General features: G+C 36.5%; 1 protein-coding gene across 1 annotated transcript in view; it reads right to left on the bottom strand.

Moving 5' to 3' along the window:
- Nucleotides 1-353: 353 nt before the first annotated feature.
- TMEM64 (transmembrane protein 64) overlaps nucleotides 354-14,386 on the bottom strand; it is a 29,807-nt gene continuing 15,774 nt past the window's right edge. The window contains exons 2-3 of the mRNA XM_061123814.1: nucleotides 13,832-13,987; nucleotides 354-4,314 (exon numbers count right to left, since the gene is read on the bottom strand). Coding sequence (XP_060979797.1) covers nucleotides 4,126-4,314; nucleotides 13,832-13,987 — 345 coding nt within the window. The 3' untranslated portion in view covers nucleotides 354-4,125. The remainder of the gene's footprint in view (nucleotides 4,315-13,831; nucleotides 13,988-14,386) is intronic.

Below are 14,386 nucleotides of genomic sequence, written 5' to 3'. Positions count from 1 at the left end.
CATCAATAGGAAATTAAGATTGGTAAAAGTCGTTTAACACTATGAAAGGCATCATAAACATTTCCATAGCCTGGGCAAATGACTAACTGCTATTTGACTGGCAGGTAGCATTTCATGATTTGGGGATGTTAGGAAAAAAACACACTGAAGATTGAGTACCAATGTAAGACACCAAAATCATTTCTCCAGAGGGCCTCTGCCACAGCCATAACCACCCTCATCTAGGGTCATTTATGAGCATTATCGTTTTTAGAAACATGTCTCACCATTCCTCCTGAATTGCTCCCTCCCCTTGCAAATGACCCTAAATTCATTAAATTATAGAGGGGAAGAAAGAGAAGAGAAAAGGAAAATAAAACATAACCTTTTATTTTCTCAGGCACACATGTGATTTAGGATACCAACTATCAAGAGATTTTACTGATTTACCTTTAGAATTACCTATTTTAAACCTTCAGCTACCTTAGAAAATAGTTTGCAGTGATCACTTTGCCATTCAGAAGTACCAAGTTATAATTCAGTTGCTGAATCAGTTAACAGTTTATGTTCAACATATGAGAGGTTACTGGAATTCCTTAGTTTTAAATATCCTGTGGAGCAAGTATTCCACTTCTTTTAAGTTTTTCAGGTTAAAGACATGACCATTAAAAAAGTATATCCTAAGCAGTTTATTATTAACAGAATCAGCAATGTAAAATTTAAAAACCAACTAGCGTTATTCTGACCACCATTCTGGTACACTAAGTGGCTTGTGTTTGAAACAAAATTCCATCCCTGAAGTCATCAACTTAGTATCATTATTCCTGAGGTCCTCATTAAACCTCTCATTTTCTCTGCACAGGGTGACTGGTTTTGAACAGCAAGGATTTACCATGTACCTCAGAATTTACCTGTATCAACCTAACATATACTTAGCAACTTTCAGCATTCTAAAGACAGATCTACTAATGTAGATGTATATAAGCCATATCACCTTTCCTAAGAATAGTTCCAATCAGTATTGCACGTTAACATATGCATACTGGTATACACTAATAGCCTCCACCACTCAGCTCAGTTACAGCAATGGTAAATAAGAGTAGATACTGAATTATATAGCTTCTCAAGGAAGGAAATGCTTTATAGTCATATGCTTGATCCTACCATGGGAAAGTCTTCTTAGAAAGGTTTGCAACTGGTTACAAAGTACATACAAGGAGAGTATGGCTGGCTCTGAACAAATCCACAAACTCACTTCTGAACATAAACTCAAAATATACATTCTAATGACAGAGATTTGGTTCTATTATTTTCACAAACCAAAGTACAGATTTCAATGTATTTCACAAATCACATGATCAAATGAAAATGGCCATGAAAACATTTAGTAAATTATTACATACATGTTTTTAAAAGGGGGTGTGTTGCTGTTTAAAAATAATTCATGAGACAAAACTTGGCAAAGAGTAAACAAAATCATTAATAATAAATCATAAAATGTGGAAAACTAAAAAAATTGTCCAAAGAATTAAAAACAGCACATATCTTTCAAAAGGTTTGAAATAACTGTATTGCATGCTTTTAAAAATATGCATAAAGCAACTTTAACTGTACTTAAATGATTTGAGAAATAAAAAAATCCAATATATATATTATTTATATATATATGTAAATATATATATTTAAGAAATCCAACATATAATATATATATTAATATATACTCTATGACTGGAGGTGATATTAGGGCAACATAAAAAGGATCCCATAGCAATTTGTTGCTGCCAGAAATCTGGCATGTGGAGTTAAAATGGAATGAATAGAACATTGTACACTTTTTGTACAATACAGCATGTTTTGTAAAATTTATAGACAGCACATATATTAATAAAAAACCAGCAACCAAATGCAGCTGTCAAATAGCATGACTATAATGGATAGCAGTTTATGTGGAGGCTGGAAATGATGAACAAAAGGAAAACTGCAGTTTTAGATTAATGTTTTAAAAATAGTAAATCCATACTATTTTAAGTAAAAATGGATGATTTTATTATATAAAATCATGTTGGCAGAATATAGAAAAATTACGTCTCTTTTACCTTTACATATTTAAGTACTAAGCAAAATGCAACAGTTGGAACTCATGACAAACTACCAAAAGTTTTTCATTTGGCAAAATTATTCAAGTTACAAAATGCCAAAGTAAGTAAATGCACTTCAAAATACATGGAGTGTAATACAAGTGTATGAAAGTAGTGATCTTAAATTATTAATTTCTTTATAAAAAAGCTAAACAAACAGAAAGCACAAGATAAATATTTTCAAGTTAGACAAGAATAAATCAAATCATTGTTTATTAGGATAATTATTAAAGAAACTAAACAAGTAATTAGGATTTAAAAAAGAATAATAACATTTCAATGGTATTTTTCTATCAATAAAAGAAGGAAAGATTTGTAGGTCAGTTGACTGCTATAGACCCAGGTCCCTACAAAATCATCTGGAATATACCAAGAAGAACCTAGTATAGACATAAAAACAAACTTCACTGTTATTCTAAGGTGAGAAAACTTATACATTATGAAGGAAAGGGAAATAATTATACCTGCGACAGGGCAAAAATTTATATACTAAAATGATTAAATGCATCCTTAGCATAAAATTAAAATAACTGCTTCTAAATAATTCTTTTGCACTTTAGTAAATCTGGGCAAAGAATTTACCCTAATGAAAAGGCAAATGGGAGGTCTCTGATAAAGTGGCACCTTCATAGCTAAAAAACAGATACCTACCAGAAAATCTGCATTCATATCAATAATCTCCACTGTAAAATAAACTATTAAGATCACAACTAAGCTACTTTAAAAATATAAGGTGATAAATGAATGTCATATGAATCGTATACCAAATTATTATATTCTGTACACATAAGTACTATTAATAAATACACTCAATTCATTCTACAGGAAAAAGAACTGAGACTTAATTTCACATTTCAGAATTCCTGAGTCTTATCAGAGGAAAACAAGTAGCAAAAACCAAACAAAATAAGCCTACTCTATAGTAGGGCAAATATATAATACAAATTTGGGCATCAAGTTAACATTACTTACAGTTTTAAAGCTGAAGACTATGGGGACAAATATATGTGTACTTCAACAGAATTATAAACCTGATTGTAAAGCTTAATTTTTTAGATAGGCATTTTGATCAAACAAGGCCACCAGAGTGACATCTTCAGTGATTGCAAGCCCACCACTTTAAAGGAATAACATCTTTATTTCAAAGCCTAATAATGAATACAAAAAGAAAAGAAGTTTATTTTAATAAAATTTTCAGTAAGACTGTAATAGGACAGCCCTTTGATGGAAGACCTAAGGAGGCTAAAACCAATGACGTGAAATTAGAACACAAGTTCTAATTTGAGTCACTACGCATTAAATAATTTCCCTTTTGCTTTGCATATTACACAGCAAAAATAAAAAAGGTATCTTAAGAGCACTTCAGTCCCACAATGTAGGATTTAAATTTGTGTGTATAGGTGTAACAATTTGATCCTTGCAAAAATACATTTAAACAAAAGTTCATGTCTATTTTCTAACTAGTAAGGAAAAGGAAAGCAAAGTGGTTCCAACTAAAACATTAAAAAAAACAAAACAAGACATCATCTATCCTTTCTGGGAACACTACAAAAGCAAAGAGCATCCAATAATATACATTAAAATTGCATACTTTTACTCATCTTTATAAGCAGGAAAGACACATACAGCTATTCATAGTCTTTATAAATAAAGACACTAAGCAGAAAAATATTTGGATTATTTTTCTGTTCATAAGTACTCATAAAGAAAATAACGAAGAAAAAAAAAAAAACCAAAACCTAAAGTGCAGACTTATAGGCCACTAAGGGCATAATAAATGATAAAGAACTGCAGCCGAAATTGCATCTACATTTACACTTACATATCCAGAAAATGATTCCTGTTTTTAAAAAATGTGCAATTTAAAAACTAGTCATTTGTGTGTGTGCGTGTCTGTTTGTGTGTGTGTGTGCCATAATACAATTAAAACTTGCATCTCTGCCCACGAGTAAGGGAACTAACTGCCAGATCTCAGACAGGCTCTTGACAATCACACATTTCATTAGAATCATACAATATTGACTCCATCTCCAGAAAATGTCAGGGTCCTCTTGTAGAAAGGAGAGCCGCTGATATTCGGTTGACTGCCTTTGACCAGAGAGCTTTTCAGTTCCATTTCGCAAGCTACGATAGCGGCATTCAATTCCACTTGGGCTCGATGAACTACATAAAACATGAGGCCTATACTTATAATAATCTGTGGATGAAAATAAAAATTACAGTTAACAATGCTTTACATAGTAAAAGGGGAGAATTTTCTAAGCCAATAAATAGTCTTAGAAATGTTTCAAACAGGATATTTATAATAATCTGTGAATAAAAATAAAACATTACAGTTAATAATGTTTTACATAGTAAAAAGGCAGAACATTTCTAAGCCAATAAATATTGTCAGAAATGTTTCAAACAGGACAGATTTCAAATACAGTAAGGTGATATTTTTAAGTAGTTTACACAAAGGTGTCACTTATTCCTTCTTTTGTCTTGGGTGTGGAGGGCCAAAACCTACAGGGTGTTCATAACACAGTGTCAGGTTAACACAAAGCAAGCATATGTCCCTTTTAGTCCATATTAAATGATGTTTGTTTGATACATGTCAAGCTTCTTTCTTTGTATCCAAAAATTTCCTTCAAGGAATAAAAAAAAATATTTCTACAATAGAGATAAAGTTGGCTAAACTTTGTTAATGTAATTAATGTAGTATTACTTCTGTGCAAAACTATAAATGTCTGTAGGTATTTTTAAGTTGACTTAGAAACACTACTATTTGCAAATGACATACCTGGTGCAGCTGAAATTAAAAATATTAAAACACTTGAAAAATGAAATGCCAATAAAGCTTCAAAAGAAATTAACAAGAGACTGTGAACATGAAATTGTCTACATTTTTCAAAACAAAAACACAGGAACATGGTAAGGGGGAAAATTCCAGTAAAAGGAGTAGAAAAAGCATCACAGGCTCTAGTCTCAGTTCAGCCACTGACTCAGTGATCTGATTTCAAGTAAGCTCCTTGAAACCATGTGGGCTTCTCCCGCTGTCCAGAAGCTGTGCTCCCTCTGTACTTAAAGATTCTGCACATCATTCAGCACAATGACTGTGTAAGCAGTCTACATCTTCTACATAGTATTTATTCCACAGTTCATTTGTAAAGCAGTACTTCAGGGTTTGGAGCAAAATATTCTCAGTAGATGTTGTTTAATGTTTCAGCATGCTTTTAAAAGCTGCTCTAAGCATAGTGATCCTGAAATACAATACTGCTTCAATTAAGCCTATCTATATTTTTATGGGCGAAATACTCCAGGTACAAATGTTGAGGGTGGAGGGGGAAGGTGGTGACCTACCTCACACTGATGGTGAGGTAGGTTAAGGAGATGAGGGAACCTGGAACTTGTACAAGGGATGTACATTAAGTGAGTACCCATTAATACAATTCTAAGCAAAGTAGTTATTTTATCTTATTTTTTATGCTATAGGAGACAAAGATAATTAATTTTTCACCCTTATTTAAAATTTTTTTAAAATATTTTGATTATAGTTGATTTACAGTGTTGCATTAGTTTCAGGTGTATATTCATTCTTTTTTAGATTCTTTTCTCACATAGGTGATCACAGAATACTGAGTAGAGTTTTCCGTGCTGTACCATAGGTCCTGTTGGTTATCTACTTTTCTTGTTTGTTTGTGTATTCATCCCAAGCTCCTGATTTATCCCCTACTCATTTCCTCTTTTCTAACGGTAAGCTTGCTTTCAATGTCTGTAAGTCTGCTTCTGTTTCGTAAATAGGTTTATTTCTATCTTTTTTAAAAAATTAAATTCCACATATGAGTAATATATATTTGTCTCTGTCTGACTTACTTCACTTAGTACGATCATCTCTAGGTCCACTTAATGTTGTTGCACACAGCATTATTTCATTCTTTGTATGGCTGAATAATACTTCAAGGTAGATATGTACCACATTTTCTTTATCCAGCCCTCTGTCAATGGACATCTGGGTTGCTTCCACGTCTTGGCTATTGTAAAGAGTGCTGCAATGAATGGGTGCATGTATACTTTTGGATTATGGTTTTCTCTGTACATATGGCCAGGAATGGGATTGCTAGAGCATATGGTAGTTTTAAGTTTTTTAAGAAACCTCTATACTGTTTTCTGGGCTTTCCAGATGGTGCTAGTGGTAAAGAACTTGCTTGCCAATGCAGGAGACGTTAAGAGATTTGAGTTCAACCTCTGGGTCTGGAAGATCCCCTGGAGGAGGGCATGGCAACCCACTCCAGTATTCTTGCCTGGAGAATCCCATGGACAGAGGAACCTGGTGGGCCATGGTCCATAGGGTCACAAAGAGTCAGACGTGATGGAAGTGACTTAGCACGCATGTTGTTCTCCACAGTGGTTGTAGCAATTTACATTGCCAGCAACACTGGAGAAGGGTTCCCTTCAAATCAGTTATTTTAAACGTAGGCCTTTAAATCTTGTCTTTGTTCTCTAACATGTTATCTCTCTGAAAAATGTAAGTTTTACTTATTGAACACCCTAAGTCTGATACTATGTGGATAGTAATACCACAAAAAGAGATGGAATAATGTTAGTTACCTAGTTGGAGGAGGGTGTGTATGAGATGCTAAGTTCTGCTCTGGATATGGTGAATTTGAGGTGCCAATTAGATATACGAAGCCATTTAGTGAATGGGTCTAAAGGTATGGAAAGAAGACTAAGCTGAAGATGCATATCAGGGTGCCCGCATAATGTCCTTAATAACAGTAGCCACCACAGCAACTGCATTTTCCAAGAAGAAAAGTTTTCAGAGTGAGACTGAAAAGCTTTGGCTAGAGTCTTGAAGAGGACCAAGTTAGGAGTAAAAGGAGAAGGTACTGATAAATGAGCCAGGAAAACAGTGAAAAAGCTCAAGAGAGTGGTATCAAAGAAGCTAAGAGAAGAAAATGCTTTTAAAAAGCATAGTCAAGAGTCTTAGCTTGCTAAGATGAGACCTGGAAAGTGTATCTGATTTAGAGGTTAGTGATGAAAGCTTGAGGGAAGGATTTGGCAAGGCCATAGAAAGTAATTTTAGAACTAGTGAAAAAGTTTTCCAGGTTCCCTGCAAGGGTGAGTTGGCTACATCTTTACATGGCATTTTCTCCACATGCCTTTCTGGAGCCCAGGGCTTGGAAATTTGTACTGACTCTTCCCAACAGCCCAGTGAAGTGTTAAAATAATACAAAACAAAAACTTTTTACAAAGTTTCCATACTAAAACAAAAGAATCACACAGAAGTAGAAAGACGGTCTTATACAAGAAGGCACACAGAAAGTGATTTCTTCCACTGTTAACTGAAAAGCAGGCTGGGAGTATGAGCAGAACATAAGAAGGTTAGGAGATTTCGTAGCTGTAAATTGAGGGGTCTCCCATTTGAAGGCTTTTGATTTTTCTGTTAAGCAAGAAAGGTAATCTGTTGCAAATGAAGAAGGAAGTTGGGGCAGGAGGAAAAATTTGTGAGGGGAGTGTGGATAAGTTTGAAATATCATCCAGGAAAACAGGGAAATGGGAAGACAAAGGGAAGAGAGCACACAGCAGTGTTGAGAAACCAGCTGAAGGCTCGCAACCATGCATTAAATATCACCAGTCTGCTGGGATGTGTTACTTCCCCAAAGGAGCAGGTGCAGTCAGATCAAAACTCGGATTTACCCAGGACTGGGTTTTGGTTGATGAATACATACAAAAATATACAGAAAAGACTAAGCTGACAAACCATGGAATCTGTGTTGGATTTCAGTACAATAGAGTTGGGCCCTCCTCTGAATATCTACGTGGTACTGCTCTAATGTTATGGACACTTTGGATTCCCTTTGGGTGCCTTGGGTGGCTATACTGGGAGGCAAACTTGTGGCTTACTTCTACCAAGTATGAGGAACCTGATGATACTTACCCCTTCGCGCATCATAGCTCTGTCATGTCAAAGGGGCCAGCGTAACTCAATAAAGCCACGAGCCACGCCATGCGGGGTCTCTCAAGATGGACGGGTGACAGTGAAGAGCTCTACCTGATGGTCCACTGGAGCAGGAAATAGCAAACCACTCCAGTATTCTTGCCAGGAGAACCCCATAAACAGTATGAAAAGACAAAAAGATATGAGATGAAAGATGAGCTCCCCAGGTTTGAAGGTGTCCAGTATGCTACTGGGGAAGAGTAAAGGGCAATGAAATAGCTCCAGAAAGACTGAAGAGGCTAGCCAAAGCAGAAACGATGCTCAGCTGTGAATGTGTCTGGTGGTGAAAGTAAAGTCCAACACTACAGAGAACAATATTGCACAGGAACCTGGAATGCTTCATGACCCCATGAACTGTAGGCCATCAAGCTCCTCTGTCCATGGAAGTCTTCAGGCAAGAATCCTGGAGTAGGCAGACATTCCCTTCTGAAGGTGACCTACTTGACCCAAGGATTACGCCTGGGTCACGTGCTCAGATTTTTTACCATCTGAGCCACCAGGGAAGTCCATTAGGTCAATGAATTAAGGTAAATTGGACATGGTCAAGTAGGAGATGACAAGAGTGAACATCACAACTTCGGAATCAGTGAACTAAAATGGAGGGGCATGGGCAAATTTAATTCAGGTGACCATTATATCTACCACTGTGAGCAGGAATTCCTTAAAAGAAATGGAGTGGCCCTCATAGTCAACAAAATAGTCCAAAATGCAGTACTGGGGTACAGTTTCAAAAACAACAGAATGATCTCAGTTTGTTCCCAAGGCAAGCCATTCAACATCACAGTAATCAAAGTCTGTGCCCCAATCACTGAGGCTGAAGAAGCTGAAGCTGACCAGTTCTATGAACACCTACCACACCTAGAATTAACACTAAAAAAGATGTCCTTTTCATCATAAGGGATTAGAATGCAAAAGTATGAAGTTAAGGCATATCTGGACAAACAGGCAAGGTTAAGGTTGGCCGTGGAGTACAAAATGAAGTAGGACAAAGGCGACCAGTCCTGTGAAGAGAACCTGCTGGTCACAGCACACACACTTTACATTCTACATCTGGACATCATGAGATGGTCAATATCAGAATCAGACTAAGTATGTTTTTTGCAGCCAAAGATGCAGAGGCTCTATACAGTCAGCAAAAACAGGACCTGGAGCTGACTATGGCTCAGATCATGAGTTCCTTATGGCAAAATTCAGGCTTGAACTGAAGAAAAGTAGGGAAAACCACTAGGCCATTCAAGTATGACCTAAATCAAAGCCCTCATGATTATACAGTGGTGGTAGTGAATAGATTCAAGGCATTAGATTTGGTAGACAGAGTACCTGAAGAACTATAGACAGAGGTTGGTGATACTGTATAGGAGGCAGCATCCAAAACCACCCCAAAGAAAAAGAAATGCAAGAAGGCAAAGTGGTTGTCTGGGGAGGCTTTACAAATTGCTGAGAAAATAACGGAAGGAAAAGCAACAGGAGAAAGGGAAAGATATCCCAGTGAATGCAGAGTTCCAGATAATAGCAGGGAGAGATAAGACCCCCTTAAATGAAGAGTGCAAAGAAACAGAGGAAAATAATAGTATCAGAAAGATTAGAGATCTCTTCAAGAAAATTAGAGAAACCCAGGGAACATTTCATGCATAGATGGGCACAATAAAGGACAGAAATGGTATGAACCTAAAAGAAGCAGAAGATATTAAGAAGAGGTGGCAAGAATACACAGAAGAACTGTACAGAAAAGATCTTCATGACCCATTTAACCACGATGGTGTGATCCTCACCTAGAGCCAGACATCCTGGAATGCGAAGTCAAGTGGGTCTTAGGATGCATCGCTATGAACAAAGCTAGTGGAGACGATGGAATTCCAGTTGAGCTATTTCACATCCTGTGAAATAGCTGTGAAAGTGCTGCACTCAATATGCCAGCAAACCTGGAAAACTCAGCAGTGGCCATAGGACAGGAAAAGTCAGTTTTCATTCCAATCCCAAAGAAGGGCAATGTCAAAGAATGTTCAAACTACCGCACAATTGCACTCATCTCACATGCTAGCAAAGTAATGCTCAAAGTTCTCCAAGCCAGGCTTCAATAGTACATGAACTGTGAACCTCCAGATGTTCAAGCAGAGGAACCAGAGATCAAATTGCCAACATCCACTGCATCATCAAAAAAGCAAGAGAATTCCAGAAAAACATCTACTTCTGCTTTATTGATTACACCAAAGCCTTTGACTGTGTAGATCACAACAAACTGTGGGAAATTCTTCAAGAGAAGATCAGAATACCAGACCACCTTACCTGCCTCCTGAGAAATCTCTATGCAGGTCAAAAAGCAACAGTTAGAACCAGACATGGAACAACGGACTGGTTCCAAATTAGGAAAGGAGTAGATCAAGGCTGTATATTGTCACCCTGCTTATTTAACTTACATGCTGAGTACACCATATGAAATGCTGGGCTGAGTGAAGCACAAGCTGGAATCAAGATTGCCAGGAGAAATGTCAATAACCTCAGATAGGCAGATGACACCACTCTATGGCACAAAGCGAAGAAAAACTAAAAAGCCTCTTGATGAAAGTGAAAGAGGAGAGTGAAAATGTTGGCTTAAAACTCAACATTAAAAAAACTACGATCATGGCATCCAGTCCGGTCACTTCATGGCAAATAGATGGGGAAACAGTGGCAGACAATTTTTTTGGGCTCCAAAAGCACTGCAGATGGTGACTGCAGCCATAAAATTAAAAGTTGCTTGCTCCTTGGAAGAAAAGCTCTGACCAGCCTAGACAGCATATTAAAAAGCAGAGACATTACTTTGCCGACAAAAGTCCATCTAGTCAAAGCTACAGCTTTTCCAGTAGTCATGTATGGATGTTGATAGTTGGACTATAAAGAAAGCTAAGCACCGAAGAATTGATACTTTTGAACTGTGGTGTTGGAGAAGACTCTTGAGAGTACCTTGGACTGCAAGGAGATCCAGTCAATCCTAAAGGAAATCAGTCCTGAATATTCATTGAAAGGACTGATGCTGCAGCTGAAACTCCAATACTTGGGCCACCTGATGCAAAGGACTGACTCATTGGAAAAGACCCTGATGCTGGGAAAGATGGAAGGCAGGAGGAGAAGAGGATGACAGAGGATGAGATGGTTGGATGGCATCACCGATTCAATGGACGTGAGTTTGAGCAAGCTCTGGGAGTTGGTGATGGACAGGGAGGCCTGGTGTGCTGCAGTCCATGGAGTCGCAAAGAGTCAGACACGACTGAGCAACTGAACTGACTGACTGACATAACACACAGAAAGTTTAATATGTGATTAGCATGCTACATTAATAAAAATAAACCAACTATAACAAACACTCTAAACCTAGAGCAGGTTATCTTTTAGAAAATGTAGCTGTGAAGAAAAAAACAGTAAAGGAAAATAAAAACTGATTTCCTGAATATCTTAAATATTACAAAATTTATGTTAAAGCAAGTCTTCTGACAAGCTTATTTATAGTTTAATGTAAATATTCCTGGGCTCATTTTGTTTACTAAATTTGTACTGCATAAGTACAAAGAAAATTAACTCTATCATGGTATTTTTGAAACAATATAGTGCCTCAAAAACTTGAGAATAATAGCATTAACAGTAAATTTGCAATGTGATACCATATACTCAAAGACAGTATAAATTAAAACTCACAGTTCAGGAGATCACTAAGTCAGCTATCTACCTGGTATTATCTGCTCAGTAGACTTATGAGCATGGTCTCTAGAACCAACTGCCTTTGTTCAAATCCTGATTCTACCCCCTGCACAAATTACTATCTAATGGTGTGCTGGTAAACACACACCTCTTATCTTAGGGATCAGAGATGGCAGGCTTGATTTAGAACACTTGCCATTTCCATAATTGTAAATACCCTCTGTCATGACCAATTTCAAGCTACCAATGTAACATTACTGAATACAAAATTGGCTCGTGGTAATAGATAATAAAAATATATACCTACTAAGCTTTTGGTAGGCATTAAATGAGCTTAAACATGCGGCATATAAAGCATTCAATAAATATTAGCTATCATCATCATCACCATCTTACTAAATGATCAAAAATATAATTTTATATTTTGGCAAATCCTAGGAATGAAATGTATTACAAGCAAATGAAGTTTTAACTCTTCCAGCATGTAATTTAAGGCACTGAATAAATCTGCCTACCTAGCAGGATTTTCCTCTTTTATCAATCTCTTATATGAAATTATATGTACCTCAAACTACATTATAATTTGCATACTAGTACTAATCTACTTACAAATATTATTTAAACTTGCAATAGAATAATATTTTTACTTTATATAAAGAAATAGTTTCTAAAAAAATCTGTTTATAGCAAATTGTACTAGAAAGAAATTTACATTGCCAGTATAATAATTAAAATTTTTCAATAGAATAGTTCAGTATCTTCAAATTTTAAGATATACAGTAACTAAGATTAAAAACCCAACTTCATCAAATCTCATTAAAATTACCTTTGGAAACACAGTATTAACAGTCAGTCAGTCAGTTTAGTCGCTCAGTCATGTCTGACTCTTTGCAACCCCATGAACCGCAGTATGCTGGGCCTCCCTGTCCATCACCAACTCCCAGAGTTTACTAAACTCATGCCCATCGAGTCAGTGATGCCATCCAGCCATCTCATCCTCTGTCGTCCCCTTCTCCTCCTGCCCTCAATCCCTCCCAGCATCAGGGTCTTTTCCAATGAGTCAACTCTTCACATGAGGTGGCCAAAGGACTGGAGTTTCAGCTTCAGCATCAGTCCTTCCAGTGAACACCCAGGACTTATCTCCTTCAGGATGGACTGGTGGGATCTCCTTGCAGTCCAAGGAACTCTCAAGAGTCTTCTCCAACACCACAGTTCAAAAGCATCAGTTCTTCGGACTCAGCTTTCTTCACAGTCCAACTCTCACATCCATACATGACCATCGAAAAAACCATAGCCTTGACTAGACGGACCTTTGTTGGCAAAGTAATATCTCTGCTTTTTAATATGCTGTCTAGGTTGGTCATAACTTTCCTTCCAAGGAGTAAGCCTCTTTTAATTTCATGGCTGCAGCCACCACCTGCAGTGATTTTGGAGCCCAAAAAAATAAAGTCAGCCACTGTTTCTCCATCTATTTCCCATGAAGTGATGGGACCAGATGCCATGATCTTAGTTTTCTGAATGTTGAGCTTTAAGCCAACTTTTTCACTCTCCTCCTTCACTTTTATCAAGAGGCTTTTTAGTTCCTCTTCACTTTCTGCCATAAGGGTGGTGTCATCTGCATATCTGAGCTTATTGATATTTCTCCCAGCAATCTTGATTCCAGCTTGTGCTTCTTCCCTCCCAGCGTTTCTCATGATGTACTCTGCATATAAGTTAAATAAGCTGGGTGACAATATACAGCCTTGATGTATTCCTTTTCCTATTTGTATTAACAATAGTTCATATAAATTCAGAATATTTGATTTAGTCATGATTTTAAAAATAAGCACTGCAAAAAGTCCCTGTTTTGTGCTTAGAAAATTTTCAGTAAGTGTCAACTCAGTTTTATGTATTTCCTATATATTCACAGGATTAAAAATGTAAATATTGTTAAAATATGAAGTAGTATTGAAAGAACAAGAAAAGATGTGAAAAAGGAAAAAATCAAATTATTTTCAGTGAAATTTCTTAGATTTAAATCAAGAAACAAAAAAAAGACAAGCCTTGTCCTTAAACTCACCTGTAAACAAAAAACAAAATATCCACTAATGCTCTGCTCTGCAATGACATCTTCCATGGTCCTCAGGGTGGTACCCAGGTAAGAATTCAGGAGCTGGGTAGGAAGCAGTCCAACTGAAGATGCCACCAGATAGTTGGGTAAGGAAAGATCAGTAATCTAGAGGAATATTAAACGGAATTATTCATTACCAAGTAAAATTTCAGTTTCACATAAAACTGTGTATACAAGTCTTGTTAGCAGTTTTACCTCAAAGTAGAGAGAGCTGAACTACTTTTCAAAGCATTCTGATTTTTAAACATGATTATACATGGAATATATACAGAATGAAAAGATCTACAATGAAATAAAAGTTTAAAGAAAAATTTTAATATTCTATTGCTCTGTCACTGAAAGCTGACATTTGTGACTATTGTTTTTTTCTTACACATAAATAAAAGGTGCAGACACATACATATCACTTTGTAAAAACAGTTTTTAAAGTCTTCCTCATGTCATTAAATATTCCTCATGCTTGTTTTTGTGCTTAGTCGCTCAGTCATTTCAGACTCTTTGTGA

This window comes from Dama dama, chromosome 21 (assembly GCF_033118175.1).
Source record: "Dama dama isolate Ldn47 chromosome 21, ASM3311817v1, whole genome shotgun sequence".
NCBI classification, from domain to species: domain Eukaryota; kingdom Metazoa; phylum Chordata; class Mammalia; order Artiodactyla; family Cervidae; genus Dama; species Dama dama.
This window is presented reverse-complemented; position numbering and strand designations above follow the sequence as displayed.